Below are 15945 nucleotides of genomic sequence, written 5' to 3' on the forward strand. Positions count from 1 at the left end.
ATTCTTCCTGCAACCTTGCAGAAGCCAGCCAAGCCCTCCCACTTGCTCTGTGGCTACCAAGGAAAAAGGTGCAGAGACCTTATTTTGAGCAGAAACCAGTCTCATTTTTTTTTGAAGACCAAGATCATCATGGCCATAGTTCAGTGGAATGCTACCTAAACTCCATGGGTTTTGAGCAAAAAATCAGGACAGTTACACACTAAGTTTGAATTTGCCTACAGGGGAGAGCTTTTATATAAATGTATTCCAAACCGTCCTTCCCTCTACATGGGAGATCTGCTGGCTCTAGGGAATCTGGCTGGAATACCAAAAGCTGCTATAAAATGTATAGTTTGTTGCCCCTTCTGATTATGTCTGGTTACTGCCATATGGTCTTTATGAATTCACAGTTATTCTTAGAAAATATCCTTAGGGGTGTGGTAAAAAGGCACAGGACAGAGAAATACAGGCAAATGAGAGTTTGGTTTTCAACCACAGATTCAACAGTCTGGCCCTAAATAATACTTCTGGCCTTACAACTAAATGCCTAGGAGTGGAGACAAGAAAATAACAGAAAAATGTAGCCAGATCTGTCATTATTACTCCTGGTAGCAAGCGTAAGATGCCTGTATTAGTTTCCTAGGGCTGCTATAGCGAAGTGTCACAAACTGGATGACTTGGAACAATAGAATTCCATTGTCCCACCATTCTGGAGGCTAGAAGTCTAAAATGAAGGTGTTAGCGGGACCATGCTCCCTCTAAAACCTATAGGGGCGGCTTCGATTCTTCTTAGCTTTTGGTGATTTGCCAGAAGTCTTTGGCATCCCTTGGCTTGTAGATACATCACTAAAATTCTTTGTCTTCACATGGCCTTCTCTCTGGGTGTCTTCTCATTGTCTCCCCTCTGTGTCTGTCTATGTGTCCAAATTTCTCCTTATGACAATATCAGTCATATTGGATCCTGACCTTATTTTAACTCGATCATCTTCAAAGACCTTATTTCCAAATAAGTTCACATTCTGAGATACTGGGGGTTAGGACTTAGACAGATCTTTTTTTGGGGGGTGGGGCATAATTCAACCCATAACCTCCTAATGCAGTCGTATTATTCTTTGAACTTAAGCTTTCCAGATACAACTTGTTGTTCTTCCTGTGGAATATTACATTGATTAAATTGCCTCTTTAGTTTTTCAGCTATCAGATGCTTTTCCCTGGCAGGCTGATATAATTAAGGAACGAATAACTGAATCAATAAGGAAAAGAACGTGCTCTTTCATATTTTCCAGCTGTTCCGATGATTCATTTAGGGCGCTGCGTGTGCATGTCACTACTGAGTGCGTGCTTGTTAAGAGAGATGAGACCATGACATACAGTGGAAGAAGGGAGAGAAGGGGGTCTGGATTGTTCTTTGGTAAAAGTCCAAGAATGACATCCTTGAAGGGAGGGGACATCGTAAGGCAGTATATGGAGGAGAACAACGTCTCATGTGTAACTTTGTGTAAAGAAGAAGTGTTTTAAACATGTTTATTGTTTGGAAAATACATTTTATTTTAATGTTGCATGAAACACTTTGGGTTGAAGCCATGCAGGACTATATAAACACTGCGTGAGCTAATACATTTTCTGTCCAAGGAAGGATTCATTCACCGCTATCCATGATAATAACCTCTGTGAAATACCATTTTATGGAAAATCCCATGTTGCTTTGTCTAATTCCAGTTCCCCAGTGGAAAAATTGCAAGTTTAATTCTTGGTCTTTTAAAGGATAGATAAATATAACATGTACATTATAAAAAGAAAATTATTGTTACATAAATTTAAATAGAATAAACCATAGGCTACTATTACTATTGAAGTATAATATATATCTATTGTAAAGAAAGCTAAAAATAATGGGAAGCTTTAAAAAGTATATAAATTACCCATCATTCCACAATTCAGAGATAACCACTACTAATGTTTTGACATATTCTCTTCTAATATATTTCAAGTTATGCAATACTTTAAATAAAATTAGCATCGATATGTGCATGGTTTGTAACATATTTTTAAATAAATAATAGATAATGAACATTTTCATACCATTAAACAATCTTCTAGCACTTTCTGTTGAGTGATTTCCTCTGTGCTTTGTTTCTATTTCAGTGTCAGAGCTTTCCTTTTTTAAATTACTAAAGTAATACATGTTCACAATAATTTTTTAAAAATCCCAAAAACTGAAAGAAGAAAATATCCATTGCCCACAATCTTACCATTGCAGAGATAAACAGTATTAATATTATGACATATAATGCATGGCAGTGTAATTGTCTGGATTTCTATCTTTTACTATCCATGGTATTTTTAACCTTTGTAATCCCTGCACTTAGTTCAGTGCTTAAAGCATAGTAGTTGTTTGATGTACTTTTAGTGAATGAATGAATGAATGGATGGATGGATGGAGAGGCTGCAAAGATTCAGCTTGTGGGAGAATACAATTCATTTCAGACTCAGCAACTTACTGTAGATTGAGAGACAAGGTAGCTAACCCAAGGCCCTTAATGAAGAGGAGCCTACTCTTTCTGTTCATCTGAACCAGCCTCCAGGCAGAGAATTCAATCTGATTTTTCTCTCATCAGTCAAACTGAAAAGCTGAAAAAGCAAAACCAGAGACAGGGAGGCAGGAAGTGGAACAGGCTTGGATGAGTAGATCGGCACTGAGCTCTAGTTGTTTCTGTTGGGAAGAGCATGGAATGAGAGGAGCCGTGCTTCTCCCAGCAGTGCGCCCGAGCAGGAGCTGTGGTGGGTGGCATTCTGCCACGACAAGCAGCCTCCAGGATGGAGGGTCTGATGATTTCCCTGGCGGATTCAGGGGTCGGTGTGACCCTCAAGGTTTTTGCCTGACCTGTTGCTAGAGTTTGCAGCAGAGGAAGACACAGTCTTCCTCTCCTGGTTCTATTTGAAGGAATTTGGGGTTCTGTTTGCTCAGATTGGAAGCAGGGCTGACAGAGAGTCTGATTGATATCTTTGGGTTATAGAAGGCACCAACCAAAGTCTCTCCTATATTTACTTGAGAAACATCTGTCTTAAGTCTCAGCATATGCCATGGGAAAGAAAGTGATCTATTTCTTAAAACCCTGCATGGAATACTCAGTTCTTGCAATAAATTATGTGGATAAATTCTTCCCATATGGGATGGTCTGGTCCTCACAAACCCTCTCCTTTCTCCCAAGCCCCTCTCCAATATAAATGTACATACAGAGAGATATAAAAACACCTGCAAATAGATAGATGGATGGATGAATAGGGAGACAGACAGACAGACAGCCTCCACCTGCTTTTGGCCAGCAACTGTTACCACATCCCTCCTTTCTCTTAGAAGCGCCCCCAGAGCCAAGCTCAAGACCGTAGCCATATTAACACCTTTCTCCACATTGTCTCTTCCACCCAGGAAAATCTCAATCCACCTTCTCTCTGGTCCACACCACCTATTTCCAAAGGCCTAGCTCAAAATATATTTCTTCAGGAAGCCTCACTGTTCCATTTTTACCCCAGTTTATCTTTCCCATCTCTCACCTCCTGGAGCCTTAGCCTTTGCCCCATTTTCCCGTTTGATGTGGTAGACCTGTATGTATATTTGAGGGTCAGAGTAGTTTTGCCTATTTTTCCCATGTGCAGAGTTGGACACACATAGTAGTTGGTACTTACTCATGGAGTAAGAGCCTGGTCTGAATAAATACTGTGAGAGTTGGTGGAGTTGATGTGTTGTAGTATAAACCTGGCGTCTGCTAAATCAGCGTAGACATCCTGGTTTTCCATACGGCTGCTATAGTCACTTTGTAGAACTGAGCATTGATGTCTTCATCTATAAAGTAGAAATGCTAATATATCTCTTTAACTACCTTTTAGATTATTTTGAGTTATATGTATGTGTGTGTGTGTGTGTGTATATATGTATATATATACGACTGCACACAAACATATCTGTTATTTACTGGACAAAAAAGAGACTTTAAAAAACGTAGTTCACTCATGGTGCCAATGTTCAGTAATATTTCCTGAATGAAACTGATGTATTGGATGTATATTGAATTAGAAGACCCCATGATAAGCATAGCACAGTCATATTCATGTATTTGGATAGAATGGATGCCTACTTGAGTGCATTAGGCGCTCTGATGGATTGGAATGTTCATCTCCAGAAGGGTGACATGTGTATTTTGGTTAAACAGTGTCCCTTGATACTTATGCTCTCCTCACTTCCTTGTTTTGCAGCTCTACAGCTCCATGGACTTCGGGAGACGGTGGCAACTCATGCATGAACGCATCACACCCAACAGGTTTTACTGGTAAGCCCCATCCTCAGTCTCACCACCCTCTTGGGTAAGGAATTATCAGACAACATAGCACTCGGGACAATTCTGGACACCTTCAGCACTTGAAGTCATGTGTGTCCTAGCCCTTTGCTACTGAGAGTTTGGTTCACAGACCAGCAGCACCCGCATCACCTGGGAACTTGTTAGAAGCGCACAATCTCAGGCCCCACTAAGACTTCCTGAGGAAGACTCTGCATGTAGCATAATCCCTGGTGATTTATGGGCTGGAGAGCTCCATGAGAAGGTCATGATGGGGTGCTCTTAGCTGTGTACTAGTCTCCCTTCTTTTTGGAAAATAGTAGATATTTCATGAACCTATTCTAAAAGCAGTATTCCGAAAACATAGTCTGAAGAACATTAGTTCCACACAGTGGTTCTCCTTCCAAAGGCATTTCTGTGGTCACATAATTTTAGGTAACGGTTATCTAACTCTGCCCTCCTGGAGACTCAGGATTCACGTTAGGATATTGAAGACTCTGGAGAAGCCCAGAGGGAGGGAAGCTGCCAAACACAAAGTTACTGATTCCCAAACTCATTTCACTCCAGAATCCCTTTCTCACGTCACACCTGAATCCTTCAGAGCCACTTCTGTGGAGCACATTTTGAAAAACTTTTTTAAGAGTGAATATGTGTTTAAGATGAAGAATTAGCCCTTCCTCCAATCAGAAAATGTCATTCTTTTTTAATTGAAAAATACTTCATTAACTATATATTATGTTGTAAATTTTAGTTGGTATTATCAGGGAGAACAGATTTACTCTTGTACAAGGGGCAGGTGTTGTTATTAATTGGTATTTTTTAAATACACGCGTACTGTTGTTACCTCGGTTGTAGCAAAGTAAACTTGGTTTGGTATAATTTTACCTTTTACTCTTCCTTGCTCTATGAAATGCTTCTTAGTTGTACCTTGCTTTCATTTCGGCAGAAGTGATGGCCAAATATATGTAGGGAGCATACACCAGAGTGTATAATATGCTTAAGTATGTGCTTAATTAAAAGCAGAAAAAAATTAACAGTATTTGAAAGTAGTACCTCTTCCATGTCTCATTTTAAATACCTTAGTCAGTCCCTTAAGAAGTCGCGAGATGGCCATTTATGCCTTCCACAAGGCGGGGGTGGAGTGTGTGTGTGTGGTGGTCATGTAGGTATATGTATCCCTGTATGTCTATACAACCATACCAACATCTTTGGAAGCAGCGTTTTCACCCAGTCCCCTCTGCACCTATAGAACTTTGTCCAGAATTAAAATGATGATTGCTGAAGCACACTGTGAAAATCAACCGTGTCGTATTATACACAAAGTACTGGGAGAAAAAAGGGAATTGGGATCACTGCTTTTGACTCAATACCTTGGCTATGCCCAGTTATTTTTCCCTTTTCAGACCAACTATTATTTGGTCTGTAACTAGTATTACAATGATTATTTGGTCGTATTTAGAATTGTATTACGTTTTTTTTCAATAGACTAAGGCGGAAAAAGGAAGTATTTGTTTTTCTGATGTTCTAGCTATATAACTACTGCCTTTTTGCCAGTTTCTCAGTGCGCCAACACTCAGAAGTCCCTCAAAAAGAAAAAAGTAGCCCTCTGCTATTTCTGGAACAAACTCTTGAGCTGGTAAGGCAGTTAGCCGACTAGGAAGTCACGTCGACGGAGAAGGAAAGTACAGTAGACTGGATAAGACTTGTCATTGTTTCTGAAGGAAATTAAGTTAAGTGGATGAAGGGCAGCATTTTCCTTTGTTTTGCAAAGAGCAAGGAGAGAATGTTCCAGTTGCTGTCTGCCTTCCCCCTTCCTTTGTGTAGCAGAAAGGATAAATCCCCAGGTCCTGGCAATTGCATTTCACCTCTTCTCCACGCTGTGCTTCTTTCGTATATGCCCCCATGGGGAAATATAAAAGTTAGTGCCTGTGCTGGCTAGCCAAGTGGTAGCTGAAAATTCCATTTTTGTATTATCACTTCTCCGTTTCTGATGTATAATTGCTGTGATCATTCTTTTAGGTGCCATAGGAGTTGCAGAGGAAGAGCTCCTTTTACACAGACCTTTTTTAAATTTTCCCCAATGACAGCATTCATGGCTGTTGAAAGCGCTTATGTTGGAGAGACATGGCTTGTATGGGTTGGGAGTGGAAATATCGACAGGGCACCTCCTTGAGGAAAGACAAAGTGCATTTCTCAGGGTGTAGAGCACAGCTTTGGTTGAGAGAGCGCCTCTCCAAGCTCTGGTTTCCGCATCTGTGCAATGGGAACAATATTCTTCTTGTCAGTTTCATGTGCTTCTTGAAAGGACCAGATATAATCCTTTCGGAACTGGACTCTTGGCAATTTCGTTTCACCATTTCAGATTTTTAATTTGTAAGTTATGTTTTAAATACTATGTTTACCAGTAGTTCTGAAGACTGTGACGCATAAGTGATTTGTCATTTTTCTGGGATGCAAATTTGAATCCCATTCCCAGTGAGACTGTTTACCTGCGGACATCTGATAACAATCGAATGGGTCTAATTTACTGCCAAGAATCCACATCTCAACCTAACTTTATTGTCCTCACTCTTTCTGGCGTCATAATTCTTCTGACATGGTAAAAACAAAACAGATCAACAACCCAAAGCCCTACAGCTGCTTCTTTGGGAGGGTTGCTGCAGGGTGAAGTGGTATTCGGGACGGTGGGGACGCACTGGGGACAGGGCAGTCATGCCAAAAACAAGACATTGAAATAAAAGACTCTTATCTTGCGATATGTAGACAAATAGAGTGAACATGCTAATCAGACAAAATATTGTCCAAATATTGTTATCTATAATTTGGAGATTTTCAAATGTCTAGGGATAGATCCTTCACGAATGCTAGGTTTCTTCTCCCCTGTCGCCCTCAGTTGACGGAAAGTAGCAACCTAGAAGGGACTTGGGGGGAAGAACACTGTGATTCAGAAAAGATTTCTGCCAAGTGTGCTGGAGAAGAATCGACCATCTCCAGTGATGATCAATGTAATGGCTGTGAAAATGCATTGGGAATCGTAAGGGGCTATCATGATCCATTTCCTCCTTAGTGCCCCACAGTGCCTGTGGGTTAGACAGGGCATGGGGCATAATATTCATTAGCATCAATCATGAACGCTTCATCTAGAGATACAATTTTCTTTATGAATTCCAGATGTTCTAATGCCATCAAGAGAGGTCACCTAGGAATCTTACACCATGGAGTGACTGGGCCATCAAACTCATGCCCTGAGAGTCAGACTGACGTGAACACTCGTTTATATGCGACCTTTTCACTCATTTGATACCTGGTTAACAGGCAGATTACGCTCGCATTCATCACCCCAACTGTTTTAGCAATTTTAGTTTGCACGGAGAGTACAGGAGTGGCTAAGTAGCCTAACGTAATCTTTCTCTAGTCTCTGCTTGGGCAGAGCAATTGTAGGGGAAAAGTGGGGATTTTTGGTTTTGGTTTTTGTTTTAATATCCTACTGAGCTACAAATGAATAGTATTTCCACCCTTCCATTGGAAGATACTTAACAGGCAGGCCCATTCTGCTGTGGGAAGATTGTTTTCGCTGCACATCCAATATGAATACTTGTGACGGTTCACAGCTTTGCCTCTGCAGCCCCTCACCCTCCCTAGGTGTTCACCCTCTTCTGGCCTCTTTTTCATTGAGGGAACGGGCATCCTAGGCCTTGCTGAGTTCTCTGTGTAACTGGACTGGCCTCTAAGTGCCTCTGATCCCTGATCATTTGGTCGTACCTTATCTTGAAGGAGAGATAGAATGTGTCCTATGTCTCTTCCTTACTAACTTCCCCTTAATTGTTCTCTCTCCTGAAAGATCAGGGTCCATTTCTTCTTCCTTGCTGTCACTGCAGGAGAGTGTTCTGGTAAAGTAATACACACTAAGGTGCCAGGAACTTAAACTCTTACCTCTTTTCTGGAGTATTTGGGTTGCAAAATAGACTGGTTTTTAGATTTTAAAAACCTTATAGGAATCAACAGATGTAGAACAAGTTGTAGATTAGCCCACTTTAGGGAGCTCATGGAGAGAGTCCCTTGTGGACAGCTCTTCTGAGCTGTTGTGATGCCTGGTTGCAGGCTGGAGTGGCTGGTGTGTAGGGACAGTCGGGGCTCTATTGTCCTTTGATTAAGGTCGGCTTACTCACTGTAGATTTCTAGCGATGGTTCTGCCAGCAGCTTCTTTTCTTTTCTTTTAGAAAGGTCATGAGGGAGGGTAGGGAGAATGGAAAAGCAAAACGTGTCCTCCCTGGTGTGTATAGATAGGAGATCCTAGGAAAATATCTTTTAAAGGAGAAAGGAAGGATATGGACTAAAAAACCCTTTCATTGCAATATTTCCTTTCCAATCTTCCATCGTTCTTGTTTTTCCCAGTCTCTTTTTGTGTGCCTGTGCTCTTTAATGTGTAGCCTAAACATATTGCATGTGAATTTGTATAATCTCCCTTCTCCCCTCTTAATATGCTATTGTAACAATTTTTATGTTATTATAAAATCTTTATAGCCATCATTTTAATTGTCTATGCAACTCTTCGTTATGTAAAGATACATACTGTATTACTCTATTTTTATTGGACATTGGAAATGTTCATATTTTTCACTATCATAAATAACAGTTTGGTTAATATTTTATGTATATTTCCTTAATATCTAGGATTGTTTTCTTGGACCAGTGTCCTAGGTAGCCCAAATAAAAATTTATGTTTTCCCCAGTCTCAGCAGAGTGTTGCGTTCAAGTGGTATGACCCAAATTCAACACTGAAAGCATTTTAGAGCAATGTAGGTTTTTACTAAACATTTTCTTGAAGAGGGTTGCAAAGAAGCATTATATCACACACCACACAGTGAGTCTTTCTAAAACTATCCTTTGCCCATATCTGTCTCTCCAAGATCTTGATCATCATGGTAGTTACCTTGTCAACTTTTCCTTCTCTTTCCATGGGTTCTAAAACTATTCTCAGTCACAGAGATTTATTGTCCACAGAACATCCCCTTCCAGAGCACCCCTCTATCCCCACACACCTTCCTCCCCAAGTATCATAAGCTTTTCTTATATAGAATGACCTACCCTCTCTCCTCTACCTCACCATTCATCACTCTCACCCTACCCCGCAGGAAATCAATCTTTGTTTGCTGTATATCCCTTAGAACATGTAGGAGGGGAAATTGGTGATTGTTAGTGTTTAATGACTTTGTTCTAATTACCACTGAAAGGAGAATAATAACCTCAGAATATATTCATTTGAGTATCTTTGACACCTGTCATTAAAGATATCAATTTTGTGCTATTGTATATTCACACCTGTGCAAGTATGAGTATTTATAGTTAATACTTACTTCATTCTTGTGGCAGGCAGCTTCCGAAATGGCCCCCAATGACCTCTGTCTTCTGGAGACCATGCCATTGTATAGTCCCCTCCCTTTGAGTTTGGGCTGCATTTAGCGACTAGCTTCTAGTGACTAGAATGTGGCACAGGTGATAAGATGTCACTTCGGAGATTTGGCTACCAAGGGACAATGGTTTTTGTCTTAGGTACATTCTTGTAATTGCTTTGTGAGCTGCCCAGTGGAGAGGCCCGTGTGACAAGAAACTGAGGGAGGTTAGAGTCAGTAGTCAGTGGGGAACTAAGGGCCTCAGGCCAACAGCTTGGTTCCAATGAGGAACAACCGAATCCTGCCAACAATCATGTGAGTGAGCTTGGAGGCAGGTCCTTCTCTATTCAAGCCTTCAGGTGAGTCTGCAGCCCTGGCCAGCACATCTATTGAAGGCTTGTGAGAGACCCTGAGACACAGGCACCCAGTTGAGCCATGCCCAGATTCCTGACACATAGGAACAGTGAGATGATAAATATTTGTTGTTTTTAGCTGCTGAGTTTTTTAGTGAGGTTTTCTGAACTTGTTTCATTCTATTCTACTCTGTTTTACATTTTGATGGGCAGGATTTTGCTTTGTGAGAATAATGTTTATTGCCTGTGTGTGTGTGTGTGTGTGTGTGTGTGCGTGCGTGCACATGAGCCAAGTGTGCACATTCCTGTTCAGAGAAGTGCTCATTTCCCTTACAAAAATCCCAAATATCTGAGTCCTAGACTTACCCAGCTCAGCCTAGTAGCAGCTGTGAGGGTGGACCAACAGGGCAGAGAAGCAGGAAGTGAAAATGGGGCATGATTACCTTGAGATAATGTGGCTGGGTGAACCCTCTTACACCTTCACTTCAGTTTAAACTCTGTAGATCTCACCTGTTCTGGAATGGGTTCTGTTTTGCTTCAAGGATGGGCTCCTAAACTGTGGTTCCAGAAGAACTACATGGCGCGTCACCCTTTGGCTATTAATACATTATCCATGACAGAGACAGAGTTAAGGAACAGGCAGAGTGATTTGAGATTGCTTCCTGGAAAGTCAAGGTCTTTTCAAACAAAGTTAACATTATTGGGTGAATTTTTGAAGCTGCATCTGCGATTTTGCAAACACAGTCCTTTGCAATCTCAAATAATGGGATTTAGGCATCGACCTCGTGGAAGGAATCAGGTTTAGAGGCCCTTTGCGAACCAGGGTATGCCACAAATAATATTTGATTCAACTTTCCCTTACATTTTTTAAATGGTGTAGCAATTTAAAAATACATTCAAAATAATACATGCAGGGTCAGGAGGGGAGATGTGAAAGCTCAGCTTGCAAGCGGAAATCAGTTCTCCTTTGCTGAGGGGGCCACCCATATGCTGCATGTCTGGTTGCATATCATGGCCTTGGAAGAGCTGCCTTAATGCCGAAAGCAAATGCAGTGTTCGAAAGCTACACGTGGTCGTCAATCCAGTGCGCTGAGGAAAACAGAACACTCACCTCTTTGGTTGAAGTCAAGACCTGTTGGACTCACGTGGTGATCATGCTTAGCATAGATGAGTTCTACAAAGGAGGGGACATAAGGGGACATAAGTAGCTGTAGACTTAAGTGAATTCTTTACTGTGAAGGGAAGGCATCATATTTGACCCTGCCTTGGGAAATCTGAAAAGATTTCTGTGTGTCAAAAAGAATTCAGAGATAGCCACATCCACTCACCTAATTCAGTGTAAGAAAAATTCCAAGATACAAATGGAAACACCATTTCTTCTTTCCCCAGCTTTTTGGCTGGTTTCTCTGGAGTTAGAGACACATGGCTTCCAAATGCTTATTCCACTCTGGTGATTCTGTGAAGGACATGAGAAGTAGTCCTTCAGCTCAGAGACAGACAAATCTCACTAATAAATTTCCAGAGGGGAGCAAATGTGATTGTTCTCAGTGGGTGAGATTTCAGAGGTTATTGTCCTTTGAGGAGGGGTCAGGAGAGGCCCACGTGGAGTAAAGCACTTTGACTGCTCTAGTCTTCCTGAAACTCAGATTGCCTAAATGGCAATGGCTTGTTCCCTACATAAAGAAGTGGGGACATTGAATACATTGATAGTAGTGAGCTGGGCTTAGTAGCCTTGACTAGGGAATCTGAGAATTGGAGGGTCAGGGAGAGGCCTAGAGAGAGAAGAAAGAGAAGGATATTGAGCTGAGCAGCCCAAGGAGAAAGCATCCAGCCGAAGGCTCAGAGGCTGTTTAACACATAGATTGGATACAGGGTTGCAGGCATGCGGAATCACCCTTTTTCTTGTTGAGGAAATCTAAGGGTGCTCTGCTCCATTTTGGGTTAGGGGTGTATATTAATCTGCTTAGGCTGCCATTACAAACTGCCACAGACTGGGTGGCATCAACAGTAGAAGTGTATTTTTTCCCACTTCCGGAGGCTGGAAGTACGAGTTCAGGCTGCCAGCATGGTTGGTTTCTGGAGAGGACTCTCTTCTTGGCTTGTAGATGGCCACCTTTTTGCTGTGTCCTCACATGGTGGAGAGGAAAGGCTAGCTCTCTGGTGTTTCCTCTTATAAGGATGCTAATGTGATCATGGGGACTCCACCGTGATGACTTTATCTAAACCTAATTACTCCCCAAAGGTCTCATCTCCAGACACCATTGCCTTGGGGGTTAAAGCTTCAACATATGAATGGTGGGGGGTGGGGGGTGCGGACAGGGGGCGGACAGGCACAATTCAGTCCATAGCAGGGTGTAAAGCAGGGAAGACCTTAAGAAGAAATGCAAACTTGCCAGAGAACTTCTCACCAAGAAGAGTCCTGGAGCAGAAGTGTCTGAGGCTTGTAGGAAAAGATGGAGAGGCAATGCTAAAACTACAAAAATAATTTTTAAAAGACACAAACACAATTTAACTCCTTTTTTCTGGTTGTAGAGTCAATACAAGCTTATTGTATACGTTCAAGGAAAGGCAGGAAAATAAAAAGAAAATAATTCCTTCTAATTTCACTGCCCAGAAAACACCACTTAAAAAATCAAGTACTTCTTCATAGACTTTTTCCCCTATTATAATATAGTATAATTTTCAATATATTTAAGTTTTTATTACAATTGAGATCATGCTGTTTATAAAATTTTGTATCTTTTTAAAACATACTTGAATATCTTCCTGTACCATTCTCTACGCTCTCTAAACATAATTTAAAACTTGCATTACTTACATTGTATCTTAATGGGTGGCTATATAATAATTTAATCACTCTACTATTATTTTATATTGATCTTGCTTCTGCACTTTTACTATTAAGGAAGGCAGTGGAATGTTGTTTTGAAAACCTTTAAGTAATTACCTTTTCAAGGTCTGATTATTATAATTTTTAAGGATAGACTACCAAAACAATATATATATATAAATATTAGCATGCCAAATTGTTCTCTGGAAAGTTTATACCAATTTGCACTCAAACTAGTGAAATACCATTTCACTGCACCTCATAAAAATTTAATTTAAAAAAGTAATCTAGTTTAATATGCAAAAATGGATTTTCCTTGTTTTAATTTGCATTTCTTATCAGACTGGTGAGCTTAGACATATATTTATTAGCCATTGTATTTCTTTTATGTGACCATCTGTTTTTGCTTCTTCTTTATTATGGGCATTTTTATATGGTCTCATTTTGTTTCAATATTGTCTCCAGTTTGTTCTTTGGATTTTAATTGCCTTATGATATCAAACATACTTTTTACTTAAAAAAAATCAAATCTTTTTATTTTTCCTGTTATAATGTCTTCTATTACTTTATGTTTAAATCGTGCCCTCAACCTGTGGTCATGTAAATATTAGCTGAAGTTTTCTGATTTGTAATGCTTCTTTACTAAATAGTATATATAATATGTATATATTATATATTAGATTATATATATTAAAGACTGTGCATTCTCCTATATTATGCTTCAGAAATCTCATATTGATAGTTGTCTATTTCCTCTTGTGACTATAATTTAATCATTTTTATAATTTAATAATTTTATCCACACTGATTGATATTTTTAGGTTTTATAGGATTTTTATTTTTTTAAGTAATTAAAATCCAATGAACATCTTCCCACCTAATTCTGTGCCCATATTTCTGACTGTTTCCTCTGATGGTTTCCTGCAGGAGAAACTCTGGTCGGAAGTTAGGGACCGTTGATGTTGGTAGTGTTTGTCAGCAGCCTTTATTATGCTGGATTGGTCAGTCCTCTGTGCCCTGAGCCAGACCAGACTGTGTTTAATTATTGTTTGTAACACAACATAGTGCCTGGCTGGGCAAGTCTCCTCTCCTGCAAAACATAACAAAACAAAAAAACAAAAATAGAACCTTTTCTTCTTTTTCCAAATATTCTTGACTTATCTTACTCATTTGTCCATCCAGATAAATTTTTTTTTTTGCGGTACGCGGGCCTCTCACTGCTGTGGCCTCTCCCGTTGCGGAGCACAGGCTCCGGACGTGCAGGCTCAGCGGCCATGGCTCACGGGCGCAGCCGCTCCGCGGCATGTGGGATCTTCCCGGACCGGGGCACGAACCCGTGTCCCCTGCATCGGCAGGCGGACTCTCCACCACTGCGCCACCAGGGAAACCCCATCCAGATAAATTTGAAATAACTTCGTCATTTTTCAAAATTTCCCTCGTTCCCCGTCCCTATAAAGCAACTATTTAGATTCTTGATTAGAATTGCAGCAAAGCTGTAAATTCATTTGGCAAAACTGAATAGTTTCAATATCCAGTTTTCATTTTTGGCCATATGGTTTGTCTCTCCTTTTTCACTATTTCTTTGTTCCTCAGTAAAAGTTGTATCGTTTTCTTTATACCAGTCTTACACATTTCTAGTTAATATTATTTCTAGGAATTGTTACTTTTGGTGCTATTGTAAGTAAAGATATTTCGTACATAACATCTTTCTTCAGATTGGCATGACCGAATTGGATAGCCATGAGGTGTATTTGTAATTTGCCTACATGCACATATAGTTGGTGCCCTAAGATTCTTTTGTTTTTCTTTTAAATGTTGATTTTTAAAAATAAATTTATTTATTTAGGCTGCGCTGGGTCTTAGTTGCGGCATACGGGATCTTTAGTTGCAGCGTGTGGACTCTTAGTTGCGGCATGCAAACTCTTATTTGCGGCATGCCCAGACCAGGGATCGAAGCCTGGCCCCCTTGCATTGGGAGTGCAGAGTCTTACCCACTGGACAACCATGGAAATCCTGGTGCCCTAAGATTCTTTACATTATAAAGAAAATACATGTTTTAAGAAATTTTAAATGACCAGGAGAGTGTGATATGGCTAGAGATTCATTCCTGTCGGGGGGTGGGGGGTTGAGGATTTAAACAGGAGAAGAGCTTTGCCCTTAATAGCTTTATGACATTGGGCAATTGTACTTAATCAGCTGGTGTCCTTTCTGACTGATGGGGCATCCGTATACCCTGCCATTGCCTCCTGGCTGAATGTCAGTCCTCTAGCCTGGCAAGTAGTAAGTGCTTAATAAATATTAGATATAAAATTAATAGTAAAACAGCTTATAATATGAGGGGATAATTGGAAGAAATGACCATCCTCGTTAATTTGGAGGCAGATAACACTTAGCATCTCTTTGAAAGTGAGCAAGGTCTGCATATCCTTGTTTTCCCTCTACATTCAAATCACATTTATTACCTCATAGTCAGTGTTTGTATTTCTGATCTGTTTTTCCAGGTATCAGCATATGTCTTATTATTATACATGTTAAAGGTATCTTTAGAGAAACATATTTCTAGCTCGATGTTAATAAAATTCATAAAACCATAAACTAAAGACTGTGTTGAATCAGATCCTGTGTGTTTTTACAGACGTGATGCAAATGTTGAGACGAATCCACGCAGGTTGCCAAGGGAGTGTGGCCAGAAACGGCAAGCCCCAAAAGAATAGTAGAAGAAATGTCATGATTGCTCAGAAGCTGAAGGGCCCAGGTTAGCCTGGGATGCCAAGTGAAGGCTTCTCGGAGATGGGATTGAAGAACCTTGAAGAGTGGGTTGACTTGGCAAGTAAGAAAGGGAGACAGGTTTTCCTGGGAAGGGAAGCTGATTAGAGCAAAGCCGAAGTCATAGCATGTTTGGAGAGCAGTCAGTAGATCTACTAGAATAGGGTTTTCAGCCTCAGCATTTTTGACATTTTGGTCTGGATAATTATCCTCTGCGTTGTAAGAGGTTTAGCTGGATTCCTGGCCTCTATTCCATAAATGCTCACAGTACTCCTCTAGTTGTGAAGAAC

General features: G+C 40.5%; 1 protein-coding gene across 2 annotated transcripts in view; it reads left to right on the forward strand.

The window, feature by feature from the left end:
• Nucleotides 1-15945, forward strand: part of SORCS3 (sortilin related VPS10 domain containing receptor 3) — a 585385-nt gene that overhangs the window by 366203 nt on the left and 203237 nt on the right. For both annotated transcript variants that reach the window (XM_004265871.4, XM_049696818.1), the window contains exon 5: nt 4234-4307. In XM_004265871.4, coding sequence (XP_004265919.1) covers nt 4234-4307 — 74 coding nt within the window. The remainder of the gene's footprint in view (nt 1-4233; nt 4308-15945) is intronic.

This window comes from Orcinus orca, chromosome 14 (genome assembly GCF_937001465.1).
Source record: "Orcinus orca chromosome 14, mOrcOrc1.1, whole genome shotgun sequence".
Lineage (NCBI taxonomy): Eukaryota > Metazoa > Chordata > Mammalia > Artiodactyla > Delphinidae > Orcinus > Orcinus orca.